The 24,170-nt window shown below is 45.1% G+C and overlaps 1 protein-coding gene across 1 annotated transcript; it reads left to right on the top strand.

Annotated features, from left to right (window-relative positions):
• The first annotated feature begins 867 nt into the window (after positions 1 to 867).
• Positions 868 to 24,170, top strand: ZNF384 (zinc finger protein 384). The gene is made up of 8 exons (XM_009892495.1): positions 868 to 1,058; positions 3,779 to 3,845; positions 3,998 to 4,238; positions 4,584 to 4,914; positions 17,206 to 17,430; positions 18,941 to 19,019; positions 19,919 to 20,077; positions 20,244 to 24,170. The coding sequence occupies exons 1-8, from the start codon at positions 1,006 to 1,008 to the stop codon at positions 20,517 to 20,519; spliced, it is 1,431 nt and encodes a 476-aa protein (XP_009890797.1). The 5' UTR covers positions 868 to 1,005; the 3' UTR covers positions 20,520 to 24,170.

A 24,170-nucleotide genomic window follows, 5' to 3' on the forward strand; every position in this document is an offset into this window, starting at 1 on the left:
GGGGGGCGGGGGTTGGGAGGGCACACGGACGGGACGGGATGGGCCGCGGGTCCCGGCGTTGGGGGGCTCGAAGTGCTGCGGGATGCGGGAGAGGGGATTGACTGGCTGGGAGGAGCTGAGGCGCAGGGTACGTCCCCTGCCAGGCACCTGTTCCCACTGAGGCTCAGTCGGTTGGGGTGGAGGCTACGCGTGTGTCAGGGAACGGCACCAAAGTTGTTCTAGCTCTGGTGTGCGGGTTTGGGATTCGGGACTTTGTCCGTCACGTTTGGGGTATTCCTGATGTGCATCCAGATGTGCTCGTTCTAAAGATGTAGCAGCGCTTGAACTTTTGGGTGTTTATGAGCTTCGTGGAGGCATTTTTGAATTTGACTTAATAGCCTGTGTGGCCTTCGGCATCCTTAGTATTTTGCAGCAATTAAGCTTAAAAGCTCCTCGTTATTGAACAAAGATCTTGAGCAGTCGTAAAACGACCCTGTAAATGGTTCCGAGTGTCATATTCAGGGCCTTTTGTCAACTGAAAACTCTACACTGAATGGAAAATAAAAACTAGATATCTGGAGAATAAAGAAAACAATATTAAAAGTCAACCAACCTCTAAATACCTGCATATCCAACCTTGATTGTGCCTTCCAGAAACACAGCCTCTACCTCACCGTATACTTGCACATGCTTTTATCTGTTTATGATTAAAGTGATGACCTGCAAAGAAGTATAAGTCCAGCACGTTAAGTATGTGATTCTGTGAAGTACTCTGAGATCTAAACTCCAGATTCCTTGTCCCTTGTGAGTTCTCTGGTTCACTCAGTTGTTTATTTGGTGTATGTACATTTGTGGTCTGTACATAGAAGGTGTTTTTGGTTTATATCAGGAGGGTACGTTGACATCTGTCTGATACTAGACTGGTGAATAGGAAGAAGGTCCCATCTCTGGCCTGTTTGTGGAAGCTGGGATGATGAAGGCACTGCAGTGGGAACGTGCTGTGGTACAGGGTTGAAGCTCCAGCCCATGTCTGGTAGTTATAGAGCAATTGGAAGGGTTACGTGCAGAGTTCTGGTAAAGTAAGTGTGAGCAGTGTTAAAGTGGGGGCTGTGAATAGGGGTGCATGTTTTCAAAATATCCTTTAGGCTAAAAGCGGGGTAGGGGAGGGACAGCTGGGGGTATTAGGGCAGTAGTTTGGTGGAGGAATCTTATCTTTGTTTTCTCCCTTTGGAAGACTGGCTTGCTAGTGAGACTGCATGAAAGCTTCAACTCTTACACCATTTCTTCTTTTCCTCCACATTCTTATAACTTCATCACACTTCAGCCTTTCAAGCCAAAAGTTTTGAGGCCAAATATCCACTCAAGCATGAAGATTTTTGGTTGGGGAGGTGGATTCTAAGAGAGTTTAACAAAAATAGTGTAGTCATCTTTTGAGAATCACTAAGAGCTTTCTTTTGAGTTGCACACTTTGTAAACTGAGCAAACAAAAGTTAGATGCTCTGTGAAGTTCTGGTAGGGGACTAGATGGAGACAGGCAGCCACTGAGTGCCCTCGCCTGTGCTAGTCTGGATTTTAGAATCTGGAAATGGAGTCGCCTTTCATAACTTGTACTCTTTAAATAAGAAAGCTGTTGTGAGATTTTTGTTTAAATTGGCATTTTTCTGTTTAACTCCTGAAGTTCACAGTTGAATCTAAGGGAGTCTTGGACAATTACAAAATTTATTTGGAAAATGCGTCTGATTATTATGTGAGACTTCATGTTTTTACAGAATCAGGTTCACTTTGATGTTTTTGATGTGGAAGCTAAGCAAATAAAGGCTTATTTAAAAAACAAAACCAAACAAACAAAAACCCCAAAACCCAAACTTGGCATTCCAAACAAAAAAACCCTCGTGATTCAGGTGGTGCTTAATTGCCAAGAATGTGTTATCTCTTCATATGTACCTGTCCTGTGAAAGAAAAAAAGTCGTGTAATTAAGCATTACATACATAGGGCCTTGCTGTGGGCAGTGTACTTAATTAATTTGGCTCAGAAAAGAAAGCAGAGGAAGGAAGGTAAAAGTCTTGCCCCATCAGATTCTGATTGAATCACAGTAATGTAAATCCAGAGTAATTCAGTCAGGCAGCTGGCAGTCTGACTGCATGCCACCGTTGCAAGGTAAATAATTCATCCTTAAGTGTGTTTATTGGTTGATTTGTAGTGAGTGAGTGAGGCAGGAATACTTGGCTTTGCTGTTGCGTGAGCAATTCATAAAAACAAAATTATCAGGTAATTTGGTTCATTTAAATACTGCTTCTCTACATAGAGGAAAATTATCTTTGCATTTTGGCTCACACGCAGCAATTCCACATGTATTTATTCTGCCCTAATATACTTCTGGAAAGTAAGTGTTTCATGCTACTTGGGGCATGCTCCTCAGCTTACCTGATGACTGAGATAGGCCCTTCAGAAACAGTATTTACTCATTAATTAGACTACTGCCACATCATAACAGAAATAGGAGTGGGACAATTTGCAGGTAGCTGCATGAGAAACCTACAGTGCTTGCTTTCTCTAAGCAGCTTGCTCTGCCAGATGTTCTCTGAGCATAGTTTTTACCACATGTTTTTTACCTACCAGTTTTGCCATATTTGTTCAGGAATGGGTGCGCCTTCTGCTTCAGAAAATACTCTTTTGTGAATTTCTTTAGTTTTTGAATAGTGTTTTCACGAGTGTAACAAACTTTGTCCACTAATGCTATTACACAGAGGAATGTAAGGATTAGAATGGAAAGGGCTTCTTCAGCCACGTGCTCCTTAAGAGATTACGCTTCTGTCTTCAGAGGGCCATCTTTTGATGTCTAACTGGTCCTCTGACTGCATGGAGAGTTGAGATGGAGCAGTGGGCACTTGACTGGGGACCGACTCCCACAGAATCTTGTCCCAAAGATGGGAACGAAATGGACCATCGAAAGCTGTGACATGATCTCACTTGGAACTAGGGTATCTCAGGAGCAGGGTAGGCAGGTTGTTTTCCTGCTGCCTAGTCTTATTGGATGAGACAGGAGGATCTTGTCTGTCAGGAATATTGAGTGATATTTCCGGGATTCTTCCACGAGTGGGGCTGGAGTGGTCAGAGCAGTGGGCAGCAGGAAGTTAGGAGCCCTAAGTTTGACTTCTTGGTCTGCTGTGGCTGTCTGTTATCTTGGGCAAGTCTGTTTCCCTCTTTCTGCCTGTCTTTCTTCCTGTGTAACACAATGCTAATGTCCCCTTGCTGCATCTGGGTCCTTAGTGTTGAGATGGGGTGGAGGGACAGGCAGGGTCCAAAATTTTCACTGCTTGTGGGGTTAGACTGTCTGTGACAGTGAAAAATGATTTTCAGCTGTATTTGCCTGGTTGCAGATGCACAGACTTCATCATTTTTGCCTTGTACTTGGGTGGTTGATAATCGGGGAATTTTGGAGGTGTTCTGGGTTTGTAGTCAGTCTTTTTTTTTTTTTTCTTTTTTTTTGCATGGAGGACTATTGGGCAAGAGGTGTTTGAGATGGACCCAAGCCTGTGGGAATAGCAGGAATAGCAGACACCTTTTTCCCCTGAAAATAATTTTTTTGATTTGGGCAGATAGCTCAACAGTGGGGAGAAGTTGCTCAAGTAAGAAAGGGGAGATTAAGGAACTGTCACAGTGTTAGACTGAGTCAGTTCCATGTTGGAGCCTCTTTGGGTTTAATGTTCTTTCTGTGTGTGTGTCTGTCTGTCTGTCTTCCTTCTCCTCCATTCCTCTTCCCTTCCCCCCTTCCTCTTCCCCCCTGTGCCCAGCTAGGATGGAAGAATCTCATTTCAACTCCTCCCCGTACTTCTGGCCAGCAGTGCCCACCGTCTCAGGACAGGTAAGATCTTTGTCTTCCAACCTAATTCACTGGTCTTGCTTCCTGTTAGAAGTGTGTGCATGATAAGTGTTTCTGTAGCATTTCTTGCTCAGCCAACTGCTGTGAGAAGCTGTGCCAGGGTATTCTAAAAGCTCTTCTTCCCACCTGTTTAGATTGAGAACACCATGTTTATTAACAAGATGAAGGAGCAGCTATTGCCCACAGAGAAGGGCTGCAGCCTGGCTCCCCCCCACTACCCTGCCTTGCTGACAGTACCCACTTCTGTCGCCCTACCCGCTGGTATCTCCATGGACTCAGACACCAAGCCGGAGCAGCTGACACCACACAGCCAAGCCCCTGTGACTCAGAACATCACCGTGGTACCAGTGCAGTCTGCTGGGCTCATGACAGCAGGTAGCGGACTCCAAAGACTTTGGCAACATAGGAAGGAGACTCTGGGATGGGGGGACTGGGGGTCGTGGAGAATTGTTTTTAGGCTGTAGGTTATTCCTAGCCTTACTGATGGTGTGGACTGCCTTGGCATGGTTTCACTGTGAATCTGTAGGCACTCCATGCATCCACCTTCTTTTTGGAAGTTTGACTTTGAGCAGCGAAGACTGGGAGTGTGTTGGGGAGGGTAAGCTACTCTTCTGTTTGGGTTGTAGTCAACAGTAGGTGTATAAAGCTCGCTTCTGTGGGATAAGGAGGTCGGATGTAATTAGAGATGTAATAACTGACTTCATCTTTCTTTCTTTGCAGGTCCTGGTCTGGTGATAACTTCCCCATCAGGTTCCCTGGTGACCACAGCCTCCTCTGCCCAAACCTTTCCCATCTCAGCTCCCATGATTGTCTCTGCGCTACCCCCTGGCTCCCAGGCAGCCCTCCAGGTGGTTCCTGACCTGTCCAAGAAAGGGACAACCACCCTCTCTGAAGGTGGTGGGGGTGGCGGGGGTGGGGGAGTTGCCCCCAAACCGCCCCGGGGCCGGAAGAAGAAACGATTGCAGGAGTCAGGGCTGCCAGAGATGAGCGACCCCTTTGTGCTGTCAAACGAGGATGATGAGGACCAGCACAAGGATGGCAAGACATACAGGTGGGGAGCGGGGTTGAACCTTGACTGTAACATTGCATGGGGATGGGGGTGTATTTAACCCTTCAGAGGGTTACGTGGGGAAAAAAAGAGATCTCTGCCTTTTCCCTGTAGCGTCCCTGAGTAGAGAATCTTTCAGCTGCAGAAAGAGTTGAGTTTTCTGTCTAATCAGGATTGTTTGCAAGCTGGTGGGTTGACTCAAAACCAAGGATCTCCTTCTTAGTGGACAAACTTGATTTCCTGAATATACAGATGTTAATGTTACTAGTTTAGTTAATGACCAGCATGTTATGGAGACTGAACCGTATCCTTGATGCCACAGCCAGGTAGTATGGCTGGTGTACTGCATTCTGCAGTACTGTCTGGTGCAACTGGAGCACTTCTGGTGTAGCTGAGAGCCCTAGCGTACCTGGGTGCTCCTGAATTAGGACTCCAGTCTGTCCAGTGTAAAGACTACAAACTGGAGGCACACAGAGCAGGAAGTGAACTGTGGTGATAGTGTCTGCTCCTGTGTGCATTGCCCCTTGTGATTTCCTATTTCAGCATTCCCAACAAAACAGAAAAGTAGTGTATTTCTGAACTAGGTATAAGAGTGTTTCTGGGCTCTAGGGGTATCAGATAAGAGGGGGAGAGTTCTGAGCTCTGAGGTTGGGTTTCTGAGCTTGGAGGGTTGTGGCTTGAGTTTACAAGTAACTGGTGGGAAAGGGAAAGATTAACTAGGAGGGAATACTTAAACAAGAGGATAAGGAGTGTGGGTGTTTTAGAGAAGGTGAGAACTGGACAGAGCAGGCAAGTGCTAGGGAGGAAATGTGATGGTCTGTGTTAGTTGGGAAGCAGGAGCATGTATGGGTGATTTAGTGATAGGTGTTTCTGAGGGATGATTAAGATCAATAAGAGGCAAAGTAGTAGCCAGATGGAAACAGAAATAGGAGATGGTCCCTAGCTCTTCTCACTTCCCTACTACGTGCCCATGATCCTGTCTCAAGCAGTTTCCCTTTAACCATCCTAGACCCTCTTTTTTTTTTTTTGGTACAGATTTAGTTATGTTTCTGGAATTAAGTCGTAACAATATGAAGGCATCTACACAGAATCAGTGCATTCAGCCCAGGCACTGGTTCATTTTTAACTATAGCATTTTAAAAACGTTTACATTTTTAAATCAATACAGTTTAAATGGGTACAAAACCAGAGCTTGGATCGGCCTTTTTATTCTCTTACCCAGTGTCCCAGTTCTTCCACTTTGAAAATATAATCAGCGTATGGCGAAGAGGGGTGGGAGTGTTAGGTAGTTTGCTATTTGTAATCCCACCATTTATTTTGGTCCATAGCCACAATTCCACACTACTCAAGCTGCTTACAGTCTGGGTTGCTAATTAGGTTGTTAAATATGTATTTACAGGGGACACAATTGGCAGTGAACACTAGAATTAAAGCTGAACCAAGGCTTTAATTATAGCTCCTTGTTTACTTGTAAGTTTGGAAAAAAATGCCCAAGACCAGGTGGAGTGACTCAGCAGAAACTTTATGAACACGCATAGTCTGTGTAACAGCTCATGAAAAAGACAGCAGGAAAAAAAGAATGAGTTTATATGTAGGAACATGTAATCAGGAAGATTTCCTGTCTTCACGTTTAATCGGAGCATGATACCTCTGCCTCTTCCTCCAGCCCCCATCCCAATCAGGCCTCTCTCTGTGCAGTGCTAAGGTGCAAGACAGCGAAATAGAGATTTATTGAAGACCACCAAGGAGTATTTCTGCCCTCCTTGGGAATCTTGTCTTTGGCTGATGCTTTCCACGTGCAAGTCTAGAACTAAAAAATAATTGTTGAAAAAATAAAGGAAAATGCTGTCTTCTCTTGTAGCTGTGGGAGAGAAAACTGTGGAGAAATACACTAAAATTGTTTCTTTGTAATATACATATGAAAAGATTTGCTAGTTTAAACTTTGAGGACTCCTGGGTTCCTTCTGCATTCTAGAGGATGATTTGGGTAGTTCCCGTTACTACAGTATGCAGACGTATCCCAGCTAAATTAAGACTGTGGGTGAGGTTCATCTACTCCTGCTCCCTTTTGAGGCTGGAGGAGGAGTTGCTTGTGGTATTCATATGTCTACACTTGCATGAGTTCACTGATTCTTATGGTGATACACTGAGGACAGTCTTGTCAGATGCCTGAAAGGAGTTGTGCTATAGACTTTTTTTTTAATAGCTAAATTTCTGAAGCCTGCGATTATTTTGTCAAATTTAATTATTTTTTTGTTTTAAGTTTCTTTTTGAGCTCTGTGAGCTCTCTTGTCCTGAGTGCCTGGGCAGGTGGCTGATTTCCCTAATTCCTGACACCTAGTGTGTTGGTGAAGCCAGAGTAAGGCCTTCAGTGGGCAGCACAGCAAGGCAGACTTGGAAGGAATTGGAGCACAAAGGTGATACATGTGTTGCAACTTGTCCCATTCCCTACTGAAGGTAGAGATTCCCGCTCCAACAAGTAGCAGCTGTTTTGCTACTGTATCATCTCTAGAAGGGAATTAGTAGTCGGCTGCCACAGTGGTGCAAGAAGCTTTCCCACTAGATTTTTTTTGTTGTAGGAGAAGGTGTGAGGCTTTTGCTGATGATGGTGTTGCTTGCAGATCTTGGACATCTAGCCTTAGGATTAGTCTGGCAGAGTCCTTGGTGCTTTGCTTGGTGCCATTAGAAGCAGGGGACAGCATCAAAACCGGTCCTATGAAGAGTTTTCCTTCATGCATAGCGTCACTTCAGTCTTGTCTGGATTCATTGTCAGCTCTTTGTTAATGAGATCTTCGTAGAATTTACTTTTTCCATGGAAAATGAGATCAGCATCAAGAGTCTTTCTTGTAAGATGTTGGCAGTGTGAAGCACATGGCTTCTTCTCAGTACTTTACAAGGTGCTGATGAAGAGAGAGTGAGCATAGGTTCTGGAGAGAGTGGAAACAGTTTCTTAGTACTGCTTTGGTGCCTGTATCTGTTGCACTTTTAAAAGTTTGTGATTTGATGTGATCAGTGAATGACTTTGATGAAGTGGTTTAGCCTATCTGGGCCAGCTCATTAGTTCTCCCTCTCTGACAAACAGTTCTCAAAACAGTTTCTTGTTTACAAGAGGAGGAGAGCTCTTTATAGGCATTGCTTGGTTCCAGTATTAAATTTGTAAAGGCTAGGACAAATACCAGTTTCTAGTCTGGAATGGTTTTGCAAGCTGTGCTTTGAAGCCTAGGATTCCAACAGAAAAGTTGCAGGCTTGATAAGGACCTTGACATCATAGTATAACCAACCAGATCTGTGTTCCCCACTGCTAGTTCTGAGTTTCCCTACTTTCACTAGGTTGTTGGAACAGGAGGAGGTTTGGGAGACAATAAGCAGTTGAGAGACATAGGAAGCTTCTGAGGTAAGTCCAGGGTGAAAAAGTGCACAGAAACCTGAGAAGGCTTAGCAAGAAGCAGAGTTGAGCCGTAGAGTGTGAAGAAGCTGGATGGAGGCCCTCTTTAGTGAGGAAATTAGGGATACAAGGGGAGCCAGTGGTTTGAATACAGCAGGTGAGCATGTTCTCAGGCACATCTCATATTATGCCTTTCTTTCTGCCCTATACTGGATTTAGAACTGCTGTTTAGTGAACTTCACATGGTTTTGAATAGATTTGAAATCTGGTGGTTATGGCTTTTGTAAGCCACATATATCTGTGAAAATATGGTCAAACTTGGCCAAGTTCTAAGCTTGGAAAAAATGTGTTAAGTATGCTCTGAGATGCTTTATAGTTTGGTAGTTGAAACATGCAAAGATTATATTCTCTTTGATGTTTCTTGAAGCTTGCATGACTCCAGGCACTGACCAGACTGTCTATCTCCACAGAAGAGATAAATGTGCTCTAACCTCTCTCAGTTTCTAACCTCTCTCGTGAGGCTGGACTACATGTGTACTCTCTCTGCAGCGATAAGCATCTTCTAGACTAGTGCTGAAGGGGCAAGTGTGCTTTTCCTTCAGTCACAGCTGTGCTGCTTCAGAAGGGAGTCTTTTGTGCCCAGTGTTGACAGTAACCTCCCCCTTCTGATGGGCACAAAGGCAAGGTGCTGGAAGATGCTGCTTGGTTCAAAAGTAGTAGGATGAAAATGAGATATGGGCACGGCCTGGTGTCCAGGAAGTCTGGAAACTTGGTAGGGCAGAGATAGGAATCGGAAAGGAGGAGAGAGAAAAGACAAGAGCCTACAAACTAGGGAGCGCAGCAGAGGATGTGATGGGGAGCATATTTGCAAGGGAGAGATGGCACAGAGATAAGCTGTGAAGGGCCAAGACTGACAGGAGGAAGAAAGAACCAGATCTGCTAGGGCTGGAGAATGAGGAGATACCTAGAATTAGCAGAACAGACGGGGACAAGAGCATGGGATGTGGGCAGACAAATAGAAGCATGGGGGAGATGAGACAAATGTTAAAGTAATTGAGGGAATGAAAGGGGGAAGAGCCACTGCAGTAGAGGATACAGAGGCTGGGGCATGTGGGTAAAGAGCTTGGGCCTGAGTCTTGGTGCAGGAGAGAGGGATCGCTACAGCCTAGAAGGTTAAGGGCAAAGGGTGAATTAAGTTTTAAGAGTCAGGCAGAAAGTTTGATCACATTCCCTCCAAAGCCTAGAAATAATAAACCAAATATTTCTAAATTTTGCCATGTCTCTGATGTCAGCACAAGAACCTGACCTCCTCTGGCAAAGAACCTCATCCCCCTCTCAGGCTAGAAAAAGGTGACAAACTACAGTTGCTGTCATTTATCATCCTAGCTGCAGTGGCAGAGGTCTGTGCAATGGATCTTAAGATTGCTGATGACCAACGTGGGTGTCAGTATGATGCCACATGTTGGAATTTCTGTTTGCTTTTTTTAACAAGTAGTTCCGTGAGCAGCGGAACTAATGAAGCCTGGTTTCCAGCGGCTCTCTCCTGTGTGGATTCTCTGATGTCTAATCAAGGGTGAGCTTACTAGCCTTTCCCTCAGCAGGGGGCTCCAAGAGGGTCTCTCTTCTTTCCAGAGCTGTGTATTTTTGAGACTTGTGGTGACTTTAAGATCCTTACCCCTTTTCCAGTTTTGGTTGAAATTGGCTTATGATCTCAAAACTCTAAGGAGAACTGGTACACATGCACATCCCTATGTACACACGCAGCTTGTACACATAAGCTTTGCTCCGTACGTGAATGCTGTGCTTGGAGGTTAGACAATGTCAGAATTAAGACTGACCACATGCCTCAGAATATAACAAGGTAAAAACTTGTGTTATGAAAAGTTCTCTCCCTTCTGCTGAGATGTCTCTCTGTGTGTGTGCACACGCACGTGCACGTGCACTCTCTCAGTTCGTCACAGCGCCAAGCAGAAGGAATTAACAGTAAAGGTTCTGCAGTCATGAGTTTTAATTTTAGCACATGTTACTCCCATCTCAATGGAATGAGTTTGTGCAAGGGAATGCGGGAGGCAGTTACAATTTCAACTGGGGAGAGAACTTCGAAACTATTCTGACACACATAGTATCTGATCACACTTTAGTTTCACCCTATTGAGTCAATGCACTTTGATACCATGTTTGATTATGTGATTATGGTTGTGTACGTGACAGCCTGTCAGAGTCCTGCATGCTTACTCAGAAAACCTGAAAGGAGTGTTTTACTAAAAAAAAAAAAAAAAAATAAAATGTATATACATTGACATGGGGTAGCAGAATAGAGAAAGATGATTTGGGGAAGGCAATTGACTGCTAATCTGAAGAATTGTAGATTATGCTTTCCTCTGCTGCAGATTTGCTATGGTATCCTACAGCCATGTGGTTCAGAGCTGCGGATAATCTTGCCTTGAAGCATGTGCAAATATGAGTTAGACCTAGTCTTCAGTGGATTTGCATTTGCCGCATGCACAGACAGTTATCCTGAAATAATTAACATTTGCTGTTCCCAAAACTGTAATCTTTTCTCAAGTATCATTGAATAGTCCTCTGTTACATGTCAGACCTTGTTTTGCTTTGCAGAAGTGTTGCATCGCATAGGTGTAGCATAGAAATCTATAGGAGCTGTGATTTCAATGTTATACGATATGAATTTTCCTTTAAAGGAAAAAAAGTGGTGATAGGTATCAGTTTGGTCCCTCGGAATTAGTGGGTATATCTGTCTTACTGTGTTTCATTCATCTGTCTCTTGTCACTCCCTTCCCTTAGAAAAAATAAACCAGGGACATTGTGGGGATAGATGAGTACTTATGGAGCACTGATAGTTCTGTGAAGGGTACAACAGATGAGTGATTCTGCTTCATGAGGTTGGAATTGCATGTGGTCGACGAGGCTTGAGGCTGTACACAGAGCAGTGATGAAAGAACTAACAGTTGCTTGTTAAGTATCTGTCTGTGCAACATAATAAGGATGCAGTTCTGTGGAAACAGTCAATAAGACTGTATCAGAGCGCACCTGCATTGCGGAGCCAAATTATGGTGACATAGATGACCTTAATTCTGGTGTTTCCAAATTTGCTAGTGCTTTCTCCTGGGTCTTTTTTATTCTTTTAATTTTAGCTTTTGCATGTTATCACTATACTAGGAAACCCCTTGTTATGTTTTATTGTTTTGCTAGTCTTTTTGCTGATGGTGACTGATTGCAAAAATTGGTAGACAAGGTCTTAGGCATGATGTTATTCAATGATTTGGAGGTCAACAGAAAGTTATGGCTGATAATTTACAGGTTGATAGCTAAAAAAAAAAAAAAAGGAAGTTTTATGTGGTCGTTAAACTGGAACTATTCAAACAAAATGTATTTTACTAGAGCCCAATGGAAGACTTTGCCTTTTGGGTAATACTATGTGACTTCTCCAGCAGTCAGGGATTGAGACCTACGTGTTTGAATGCAGTGGAAAACAATATCAGACAGAAGTGTCCTGTTGGATACCACTGAATATCTTTGATCTAAAGATAAGGAATATTGGGAAACAGTATCCTGGAAAGCAATGACTGTGAAAAAGACTTTGAGGAATTAAGTGACATCATGTGAGCTCCCAGTGCGATGCTGTGGCAGAATTCTTGAAAGCTGGAGTCATTGAAAGAAGACAGGCAACTTGTAAAGCACGCCGAAATACCACAAAAGATCATTTGGAAAAATGGACAAAGTGCAGGGATGCCCTCAAATCTGAGAACTGGAAAAGTGCTATATGGTGGGAACATTTGAAAACACTTGCTGCCTTGCCAGGAGAGTGTGATTTTTCTGTAGCCTTATCAAGCCACCAAGTGACCGAAGGACTGTGGAAATGAGTTGACTGAGATCTCTTGAGTGTAGCTGATAGGTTGGATGGTATATATGCCAGTAGTGTAAATCAGTAAATGGAAGCGTGATGTTAATTTTTGAATAGGAGTTGAGGCTGGGTGTAGAAGTGTGGAAGCAGTGGTACAATTCATATGCTTTCATTTGGCATCTTCATACTCACTGGCTTTATTTAAGTCTTCCCTGAGTTTTCTAGCTGCATATCTGGGATGTTAGCTCTGTCTCCTTTCCCCTGCCTCTTACAAAATATTAGCAAGAAAATGTTTAACTTCAGCTTTAAAAAAAATTGGGGAACACGAGGGTTAAATGAGCATTTATCACAAACCGTGCATCCATTATTATGCTATGCTTGCATTAGTTCCTTCATTAACTCTGCATTGCAAAGGCAGTACATTTCTTTCCTTGCTAAATGAACTGCTGACTCTGGCAGCCTAAACTTACTGTTATCATCTAGTTTAACTTCAGACCTTCCTGATTTGATTTTTGTTTTTTTTTAACTTGTGGTCCAACTTGTATTTGTAGCCTAACAGAAGAAGCAAGGGCTCAATTAACTTCTAAGACTAATCTCAGGAGATACGAGGAATTTGAATTCTCAAAGCCATGTAGCAGCTTACATAGTTTTCACAACTATGATACTGATTAATTAAGCACTTGATTGAAAAATGCTGCTAATCCGTGTTAGGCAAATTTTACTATGAGCTGGTAGTTCACATGGTATTTTATCTTATAACAGCATCTGATGAATGAGGCGGAACATTCCATGAAAAGTGGGAAAAAATATGGCACTGTGTGCCACTGAGTTGTAGTCTAGTTGCTATAAGCATCATTTTGTTTATGACTCATCATGATGACTTTCATATGGAAGCAGAATTAGAATTGTACATCCACCTTTTACTGGCATTTCATGATTTTTGAGGGTGTTTCTGTCTAACATGAACATTGTCTGAATGTCTCACTTTATTTCCCTGCAGATTCCCTGTAAAAAGAAATTACTATAAACATTGAAAGGGGTTACTTTTGATCTTTGGCATATGACTGGGTACTAAATTAACTATTTATATGGAGATACACCTCCGTGTTATTAAGTATATGTTCTCCTAGGCTGTCTAAATTTGCAGAGCCGTAACAAGCAGCTGTGAGGATGTTGTGTCACACTGTCAATGGGAATGCTGCAGTCATTTCTGTTACTTGCTCTCAGAAAGAATACAGTGGAAGTGGTGGTAGTTTAGAATCACAATGGGGAGAAAAGATTAAAAATGGATATTAAACAGAGGGGGAAAAAAATCAATTATTTCATATAGTGTTTTGTTCATGCTTAGCAAGGAGCATTCCCAACTTTTCCTCTCCCCAGCCAGGTGAATTTCACTGAAGTACAATACTGAAACGCTGCCAGTGTCAGATGTGATGTTCTCAACCCACCACATCATTATCCGGATAGATTTAACATTTTTTTTGAATCCATATTTGCCCACTAGAGGGCTGATTGCATCTTCCCCTTTAATATTTGATGTTGTCTGAGGCAGAATGTGAAGCCCTTAATTAAATGGATCATTTGTTCCCTTGAAAATGCCTGATACCACACAATATAAAACTCTCTGAAATGCAGCTTTCTGCTCTATTCCAGGGCTTTTTTTTAACTCATAAGGCTCATGAATTTGTTAATGCTACATAACATTCTTGCCCTCTAAGGGCTGATGCTAATTAGATGATTGGAAAATGAGTCCTTGAGATACTTTCTTTTTAAATATTGTTTGAAAAACAATACTGGAGTGCCTACAGCTGCTAAATTCAGACAAGAGGGGTTTGGTTTGGGGGGAGGGGTTTTGCTAACAGATTTATCTTCTATTTTTATGCAAGTGTGGGAGAGGTTTTGAAATACCTTCTTTATAATTTTATTTTGAAAATGGAAAAGGACATTCAGTCTGTTTCTCTTCATTAAAGTTTATTCTAGGGAATTTCTGACCTTAAGGCAGATACCTGACAAAGCAAATAAGTAAAGGAAAGAATGCACAGAAGTTATGGAAAATAAAGTGGATGGCTTTATGGCACTACAGATTTAGTGCATGGGACTACTTAGACTCGATGACATAGTAAAGTTCATGAATTTTTCAGAACAGACTGCTTAAAATATAGTCATGTGTACAGCACAGAAGAGATTAGTTCCCAGCACTGTATTTAAGCTACAGCAAAACTTCTAGAAAGGTATTTCTCTCAGAAAGGTAGCTGGATTTTCAAAACATTGATTGTAGGGTCCAAGTGACTGAGACCATACTGTAGCCTCTGAGCTTTGTTCCAAAGATGCATTATTCTCATGGTTGGAAAGATCCTATTTCCTCTTGGATTTTTTAACTTCCGCTGTTAGTTATTGTTTCTAATTATACCTTTCTCGGCTCATAAAACAAGCCCCTAGTAATTGACATTTTTCTCCCTACATAATTTATATGGGTATTGACCAAGCTATCTTTTCTCCAAACCTAGATAGACTGGGCTCAGTGAATCTTTACTGTGAAGGTGATTTTCCACACGCCATCATTCTTTAAGTTTGCTGAACTTGTCTAAGTTTTTCAATAATTGTTGACTACGTGGACTTCAGAATTAGACATGCTGTTGCAAGAATAGTTGCACCATTCCTGTTTACAGAAATGATACCTGCTACTCCCCTTTGTTAGCCGTATTAGCACAGCATCGCACTGGGAGCTTGTTCTCGATTGAATGGTTCCTCGTCAGAGGACTGATATAGTGGAACAGAGTTCAATGGAGAGTAATGGAAGTAAGCGCCTGCTGAGAAGGAGCTTGATAAAAGTCATGCATGAGATTATGCCATAATTGCTTGCATTAGCAAGGAACTGGACTTGGCAACTCTGAGGTATTTTTCAGTTCAGTATTCACCTCAAAGTTCTTTCTAGTGTTGCTGCTTTCAAGGATACAATCCTCATTCTGCAAGTGTGACTTGATAACTGCAAAATGCATATGCCGTATTCAAGTCTAGCTTAAAACGTTTCAAAAAGTCTGGAACAAACTGCACAAGTGTTTGGAGATTGGTTTATAAACCAAGAGCTACTTTTTTTAAAAGATGATTCTGATGTTCCTTTTTATTCCTCCTATCTTTAATAGGCCTAGGGATAAACAGTCAAATTGCTTCTGTTTGTTGATTCCAGAAGGGATTGTTGTGTGTGCGAGGGGGGATTTATGTAAGGATGTGTTAGCTTGCATGGTCTGTTAGGGTTTGCAATTAAAGTGGATTAAGAGAAAGATGAAGGTAGGGAATGTGGGAACAACTGTTAGAGATGATAATGAATGTAAAAGAACAGTGATGGAGAGGAAAAAAAAAATGTGATGGCAGGTGTGTGGTAGAGTGCTTGCTAGGGAGGCCTTGCTTCCAGTTAAATAGTTTAAAATCAAGCTGTGGCTTGGAAGGGCCTTTGGAAGTTAAGGTAGGTGCTGGATAAATGTTGCCTAAATTATGTACGCAAATCAGACTGCACACTTCGTAAAGCTTCTGGCTCCTACGTCAGTAGTCACAATAGTAGATGTAATGAAGTATCCTCCTGGGAGGAGGTGGATATGGGGGAAGAGCAGGATCGACTCTCTGTGGCTTGTAATACCTGCAGAGACTTTTGTCACTGAGCGGTTTTGTAAACTCGTAAAACTTAAGGAAATTCCCAGACAAAAACAGAAGTCAGCCTGTTGTGAAGGTTGAATTCATGTTAGCCAGACTTCTGGGTGGCATTTTTTCTCTTAAATGTGACCCTGGAAGTTCAGTTTTGTCTTGTTTAATTGAGATGTCTGCAAATGGAAAAACTAAGTTCAGAGAAACCTTAACTCTGCCCCTTGGTTGGCACATGCTTTTTGTTTCTTTTTTTTTTTAAAAAAAAAAAAGAAGGTCCAGTAACTTGGATGCAGCCTCTATCTCTCTGTCAAATTATCAACCACAAAAGCTTTTACCATCTTGAATTGTGTAACAGTGCAAGCTTCTCTTAACAGCCTGGTGTCATGATGGAGGAACAGTTTTTAACAGCAGCATCCATAGCAAATAGATGCCAACTGCTTCTTCCCGTTCAAAGAGTCTGTGTTACCAAATACGTTTCTGATCATTATGGGAACAGATGGGTCCAAACTCCCAGACAAAACATTTTGCATCACATCAGTAAGGTAGAAGTGAAATACCACTTTTGATATTCAGAGTATCTTTGTGAGACCCACTAGGAAAGCCGCAGTGGTGTTATTTTCAGCATTTTGTATTCTAAATACTTGAGTGTCTTTTCCAAAATGGGAGCAGAGTTAAGTGGGTTTGGTCATAACTGCTTTTGCAGACTTAACAGTACATGGAATTAGCTTTTATTATGAAGATAAACCTTAGCCTGGGATTTCCAGGTTTTCCAACCGTTTTTTTTACTGAAATAAATTATAGATGAACAAAGTAGTTTTTTGTCTGGGAATTATTATTCCTGTACCCTTCAGATTTCTGTTGGAAAATTTCAAAAGTGCTGCCCTGTCTCCCTTGTAAGCCTAATCATAGAATAGTTTGGGTTGGAAGGGACCTTTAAAGGTCATCTAGTCCAACCCCCTGCAATGAGCAGGGACATCTTCAACTAGATCAGGTTGCTCAGAGCCCTGTCCAACCTGACCTTGAATGTTTCCAGGAATGGGGCATCTACCACCTCTCTGGGCAACCTGCTCCAGTGTTTCACCACCCTCATCGTAAAAAAAATTCTTCGCTTTATCTAGTCTAAATCTACCCTCTTTTAGTTTAAAGCCATTACCCCTTGTTTAAACCTCTTTGATTCTTCCAAGACCTTTATTTATCTGGCTGCAAGGTATCATTTGGTCTCTTCTGCCAGTTCCTGGCTTAATTACTTGCTGCCAAGCACAGTGTCCCGGGTAAAACCTCCCCAGAACCACATAGTGAGAAAGTGTCCCTTCTTCACTCATTGTGGAAGACCCTATCCAGTTAGAGTTGATAAATATTGGGGTTTGCCCCCGTGTGACACTGTCTCTTCCCCTCACCCCGGTCCCAGGTGCCGGATGTGTTCGCTGACCTTCTACTCCAAGTCGGAGATGCAGATCCACTCCAAGTCCCATACGGAGACAAAGCCACACAAGTGTCCTCACTGCTCCAAGAGCTTCGCCAACAGCTCCTACCTGGCCCAGCACATTCGCATCCACTCAGGGGCCAAGCCCTACACGTGCAGCTACTGCCAGAAGGCCTTCCGCCAGCTCTCCCACCTGCAGCAGCACACACGGTAAGGGCCAGAGGAGGCTGGGGGCCCTCCGCACTGCATGTTGCCGTCATCCCAGCATGCTGTGAGCACCCTCAGTGGGCGACTGCCTGGGGAGACCTTGCTGTTTTCCACAGGCAGGCCAGGTCTTTGTACACCATAAACCAGTAGTAGTGGTATCCGACACGTGAGACTTGTCACTTGCTGTGAGGGGCTGGGTGTGCACAGAGGTTAGCGCTGCTCACCCTAAGGGGTGTCTGCAATGGAGTGATGCTTTCCGACAGAGGGTAGGGCTGGTTGTGTCAGAGTGAGAGTAGAGTGGGCGTAGGAGGATTGCTCCCTGTCACCCCAGCGTAGTTCTGCCAAACGTCTCAGTCCAGGCTTGCAGCCCCCCTGCTATTTCAGCCATAGGCTTCCCACACACAGCTCTGCCAATGCCCCTCAGTCCAAACTCTATAGTTCCTCTCTCTGGATCCTCCCCCGGTGCGGACAGACCACGGTCTCTTGAATCCAAGGGGAGCACGGTTTGAGACCGAGCGAGCTCATGCCGTGTTTGGAGTTCCTCCATGTAGCAGATAGCGTGGTGCTGTCCCACCCCCTTTGTGCCCTCATTCCATCAGCACTAGCCAGATGGCGGTCGTGTCCAACTGCTGCTGCTCCTCCTCCTCTTCGGCAGGATCCACTCCAAGCTCCACACGGCGATTGTCAAGCCGCACCAGTGTCCTCACTGCTCCAACTGGGGGCCTGGCCCTGGCCCCCCCGCGCTGCCGGCATGCACCTGTGGAGCACGCGCGCCAAGCATGCGGGGGGCGGGCGGGGAATGCGGCCGGCTGCACCCCCAGAAGGAGGGGACCCACCAGAGTGGACGGAGTGGAGGCTGCGCAGGAGACACTGACCACGTCAGGGCTGAGGTGGGCACGTGCTGTCCCTGGGGATCCTTGGTCTTGCACCGCGGGGGGCACAGAGAGAGAGAGCCATAGAGAGAGAGAGGCATTGGCCGTAGGGGATCCCAGCCTGGCAGCACGGGGGTTGGACTGAGCGTGTGGAAGCTTCTGGCATTGCAGGGGGACAGGGACAGATGAACGCTGTAGCTGAGCTCGGCCTGATAATGTAAAGGGAAAAGTGTTGGAGTGTCTATCCTGAGAAGGAACAGAGCTGTTTTCGTGGTACTGCAGAAGCAGGAGAACAGGCTCCTCTTGGTCATACAGGACTCCTGAGCTTGGAGCAGGGAGCCTGGACCTCCAGACCCCTTCCCAACTCACTTCATGCCGAGCTGGGCAGGCATTCATAAGCTCTGGCTCCTCAGTCCTAGTCACTCTGAAAGCTGCTTGACTGCCTATCTTCTCTAACTTCTAGCTGGACACAGGAGCTGGGCAGAGCTCTCTTTGTCCAGACAGAACAGCATCTGGAGGCAACATCGTCCCCTTCCCTGCTCTCCTGAGTGGCTGTGAGATTTGATCGCAGCATCAGGCCCTGGCAGTCTGCGCTGCCTGCATGCTCACTGCCTCCCATTTGTGCTCTTCCTCCTCAACAGTATCCACACCGGGGACCGACCCTACAAATGCGCTCACCCTGGGTGTGAAAAGGCTTTCACCCAGCTTTCCAACCTGCAGGTAAGGGGCTGGGCTTGTCCTGCTCACCAGTGAGGGTCGCAAGGGTAGCTGTCAAGTGGCAAGAGAGACTACTTGCCTGTGGTGGACGAGATGGAGAAATTGGGGCAGCTGGGAGGAGAGTGAAAGAATATAGAATATAGAAAGCTGTTGAAGCCCTGGGCGGGGAGAGATTCCTGGGTTTTGTGGCACTAGTGACCCAAAGAAGTCACGTAAACAGTCACATCCTGTAAAATTGTAAACTTCACTTGAAAGCTGTGAGACATTGGTAAAGTTCCTCCCATCTGTTCTTCAGAGTTTTCTAACTCAGCTGGGACAAGACGTTGCTAAATGTCTCACGGAATAAAATCTGGATATCTGATAGGTTTGGGGGTTTGTTTTACAGTAAAATGGAGGGCATAAGAGTAGGGATTTAGGGAAGCAGAAGTGGTGTGTCCTGTTGCAGTATCCTGGAGGACGGGAACTGTAAGGCGTGCCAAATGGCAAAGAGCTGTAAATGCCTGCGGGTGGTTAAAGGAGATCCTGCCCTGAAGGGCAGTGACAGATGCGGGCAGCAAATGTGTGGTGAGGCAGAAGAGGAGAGAAAAAGCCTGAGAAAGTTGCATGAAGACTGAGAAGATGGGGGTTGTGGAGAGTTAGGAGATTCTGCTCTTCAAATGCCTTGTTAGTATGCCTGAGAAAAAAGGGCATCTGTAGGGAAGATGTGGTGGGCTGGAGGGAGAAGCTCTGTCCTCTACTCTAGGAGCCAGGCGTACCTCCCTCAGCAGATGGGGACCTAGGGAGCTTGGGGGCCTGGCTGGAAGGGGGTGTCAGAGGGAAAGCCTTCTCCAGTATTAATACTCACTCCCTTCCCTGCTCTTGCTTTCTCCTTCCTCCACCCCGCTGTGTCCCCCCCCCTCCAGTCCCACAGACGGCAGCACAACAAAGACAAACCTTTCAAGTGCCACAACTGCCACCGTGCGTACACGGATGCCGCCTCGTTGGAGGTACACCTGGCTACACACACAGTGAAACACGCCAAGGTCTACACCTGCTCCATCTGCAGCCGGGCCTACACCTCGGTGAGTGTTTGCTGCCCTGGGGGGGTAGCAGAAGCGCACACGCTTCCCAGGGAGCAGCTCCTTCAGGTCCAACAGGAGCAGCCCCCTGAGCTGTCGTGTCGCTGCCAGTTGGCTTTGGCTTTTGCAAACGTCATCCCCTCGTTTTGTGCCGTTCTTCTTGTTGCAGGAGACGTACCTGATGAAGCACATGCGGAAACACAACATCCCTGACCCACAGCAGCAGGTGGTTCAGGCGCAAGCCCAGGCCTCTCAGCAGCAGCAGCACTTCCAGCCGCAGGGCGGGGGGGCAGCAGGGGGCCCTTCTGGAGACACTAACCAACCCAACCCTCCCCCCCAGTGCTCCTTTGACCTGACTCCTTACAAGACTTCAGAGCATCACAAGGACATCTGCCTCACTGTCAGCACCAGCGCCATCCAAGTGGAGCACCTCTCCAGCTCCTAGAGAGACCTCAACCCAGGGAGCAGAAAGCCTCTTGTGCATAGCCTGCGCCCAGGGGCACCGCTTGTGCAGCGGCCCTCCTTGTGCAACAGTCTCCGGCCTCTCCTCCTGCAACAGCCTCTTCTGGCCGTGTAACCCTGTTCATGGCAGCCCTTTGAACAACAGCCTGACTCAAGGGGGTGCTCCTTCTGTGCAACAGCCTGCCTGGTAGGAGGATGCTTCCTTGTGCAAGAGCCCCTTTCCTGTGCTGGGATCACTTCCTCATGCAAGAGCCCCTCCTTTCAAACCCAAAGAAAGGCCCCCGTTTTGCTTTCTCTCTCACTGTAGGATGAGTATGAAGGGGGGGTGCGTGTTGAGACATGCATGGTGGATGGGATGGAGAGACGGTCCTTGTACGTACAGGGGCTCGGACACATGTTTTCAGCAGGCCACAGAAGAATGTGGCAGGGTTCACAGCTGGATGGGGTTTTTTTTGAGGATTTCCTTGAGTGTCTAAGAGAGAAATATCCATTCCTGTCCCTCCTGCTTGTGAAAGGGAGGAGGGGTCGCTCGTCCTGCCCCAAGGACTGGATGGGAGAAACCTCCTTCTCCCCAGTGGAAGGTGAGACCAGTGGCGGGGCAGCGGGGGGAGAGGCGAGGCATGTTCTCTGGGCCGGACAGGTGCCTACACTGCCCAAGGGCTGTGGAGTATTGCACTCTTTCTCCTCCCCTGGTGGAGAGCAATAGAGAGGAGTCTGTCTGAACTGGCTGCTGCCTCTCTCCCAGCTGTCTGAGCAGCACAATGGCCGAGGCCCTGTAGGAATGTGGGTTCCTGCTCATTGCTCTTCCTGCCCGTTGTGGATGATGTCCTAGCAGCTTGTACTCCTCCTCCTCTCCCTTCTGCTTCCCCCCACCACCTCCTCAGAAAAGCCTGCAGGCATCAACAACAAACCAAAAAGCAACTGGAGGGAGGGTAAGAGACTGCCAAAATAATCATCACCCTTCTCTCTACTCCCTTTCCTGAAAAGCGGAACGACAGCAGTTCTGACTCTCGCGCGCCTGTCCTGCCCCCAGTTTCCCAAAGGGAAGGAGGAGGAGGAATAGACCAGTCTTTTTAAGGAGCCGGCAGGAGGCAGGGAAAGGCTAGCTTCTCCTGCTCACCTCCCGTCAGTGCTCTCCCAGGCTCCCTCTTGCCAAGACGGGCTGGACTCACATGGCAGTGGTGGCCTCTTCTGGACCCTGGTCATGGGAGAGAATCCCCAAAAGGTGGACAGTGGAGAGAAGGGGATGAAGATCCCCACAGAGAGACCAATCTAATGAGAAGGGGGAGCCAACAAGAATAAACTGAAGGCCCCTTGAATTTATATATATATATATATAAATATCTATTCCCCACCCCTGGCCCGCTCTGTCCTTGCTGTAACTGTTTCTATCTCTGTGTTTATAAAACGCATTATCCTGGCGAATTTTTATTTTCACTCTTCGTTTGTTTTTCCCTTTCTCTTCGTCTTCAATTCTCCTTCCCCCTTTTTTTTGTTGGTTTTTTTTTTTGGTCCACATGACTACTAGTCTTGTGTGTCACTTGTTAGTTTCTTTGGATCATGGAGGCTGACTCAGAAAAGAATGAGAAGGCAAGGGAAAAAGCATGTGTTGTTGGGATTTAAAATCAATCACCCACCCAAAGCCTATAGAATCCCAGACTTCTGTATCAACAACCAATAGGGGCTTTTTTTTTTTTTTTAAACCACCTTGTATAGAAATAAATTGGTGTAAAAGGCTCCTTGAAGGTGCTGCTGTGAGCACCCTGCCCCTGTGACGTGTGTTCCTTCCCCCTGCACCAGACCACTGCATGACCATCTTGCCGCTGTGAGTCCCGAGCGGCTGTGCGGGCGGACGTGAGGGTAGGCACATCCCTGCCTTTGGGCAGCCTTGCGGTTTGCATAAGGACAGCGAGGAGCTCTGCCCTCTGTGCTCTGCACCTGTGGAGCCTGTGGCAGAAACCTTTTTCTCTGCGTTTAGTCACCAGGGTTGGCTGCGAGCAGTTGGGAGTGTTCTGTAGATCCGTAGGTTAGGCTTAGAAAAAGCTGTCTGATTTGACTCCTGCGTTTTACAGGTGACATTTCAACCCATTTATCCTGTACTGAGCCCCAAAAACTAATGTGTATTTGAAGTATGTGTTGACAAAATGCATTGGCTTGATTTTGAGGCACTGGGACACAGAGAATCCCTTCCCTTGGTAGCCTGCTGCAAGGGCTTCATGTTCTCACTGTTTAAATACTTAAGCCAGATTTATCCTTTGGATCTGTCTGGCTTTGGCTTCCAGTTACTAGTTCTGGCTACATCCATCCTGCTGTTTCAGAGAGCGTTAGAGCACAGTGGGGCTTTTTCCCCTGGACTGGTATTTAAACACTATTGTTACTTCTCAATCCACTTTTTGACAAGCTAAATAGGTGGAACTCCTTAAATCTTCCACTGTAAGGGATTTCCTCCAGCCCATGAATTATTCTTGTCTTTTCTTTCTACATCTTGTCAAATTTTTCAGTACCTTGTAAAAGACGTTCCTTTCGGAACTGAGTGTTCAAGCCCCAGTGCCATGGACAAGGTCCCCCTGCCCTTTGCCTTAAGTCTGCAGAGGATTGCGTTTGCCCTTTTCTCGCAGCGTTATACGGGAGCTCACGTTAGCTGCTTGTCTGGTGTGACCCCTAGATCATCTGAAGTCTCGGCTTTCCGTGACAGAGTTTCCCGCTTTCTACAGGTACGGTCTGAGTTCTTACTTCCTAGATACTTCACGTGAGCCTGTACCGAAGTCCAGTTTGTGTGAAGGGACTGGACCTGGCTTACTGATGGGCCAGGTTACTCGCCGCTTTCCCAGTTTTGTCACCCCCCAAACTGTATCAGTTGTTATTTTTTACTTTCAGATCCAGGTTGAAAATGCTATATTGCATCTGACCTACACTAACTTGAAAAGCATCATTCAGTGCAACTTTTTATTAGCTTCTTTTTGAGACTCGCAGGCTAGGCATTTCTTAATCCTCTTAGTATGTGATTATGTACAGTAAATCTTTTTGACTTATGGTGCTAGGTCAATGCCTTACAAAAATTTAAGTATGTTGCACCTATGCAGTCCCCTTTGTTAAACCAAATGTATAATGTCATCTAAGAATTAAATTAGGGTTTGGGTTTTTTCTTTTTTTTTTCCTACAAAAATATGTATTTCATAAAACCTTTGGGTTATAGGTTTTATTTTTCATTCACTAATTCTTCATCTCAACAACTTTTCCATAATTTTGACATTGAGTCATTTCATTTGCCTTTTGGGAATACTGTCATGAATGTCTTAAGGTATTTCTCTAATATCCCAAGTTTTAATTAAAATCTGAATCAATGGGCTAGAGAGCTTGTTAGTGAACTCTCTTAGGACTCCTGTTTCTTTGCTGACTTAAAAATATACATCCCTAGTAGATGTTGTCTAATCTCCCACTTTGATACTAAGGTACTGGATAGAAGTTGCTATTTTCGTATGACTGCCACATCCTGTTTCTTTCTGAATATAGAATTGGAAGTATTTGTTGACTGATTTCCTCTGTTCTGTGTCACTTGCATTTTCACCATTTTTATCTAGCATGGAACAGTACTATTAGTAAGATTTCTTTGTTTATTTTTTATTTAAAGCAA

The sequence above is a fragment of the Charadrius vociferus genome, unplaced genomic scaffold (assembly GCF_000708025.1).
Source record: "Charadrius vociferus isolate BGI_N301 unplaced genomic scaffold, ASM70802v2 scaffold301, whole genome shotgun sequence".
NCBI classification, from domain to species: Eukaryota; Metazoa; Chordata; class Aves; order Charadriiformes; family Charadriidae; genus Charadrius; species Charadrius vociferus.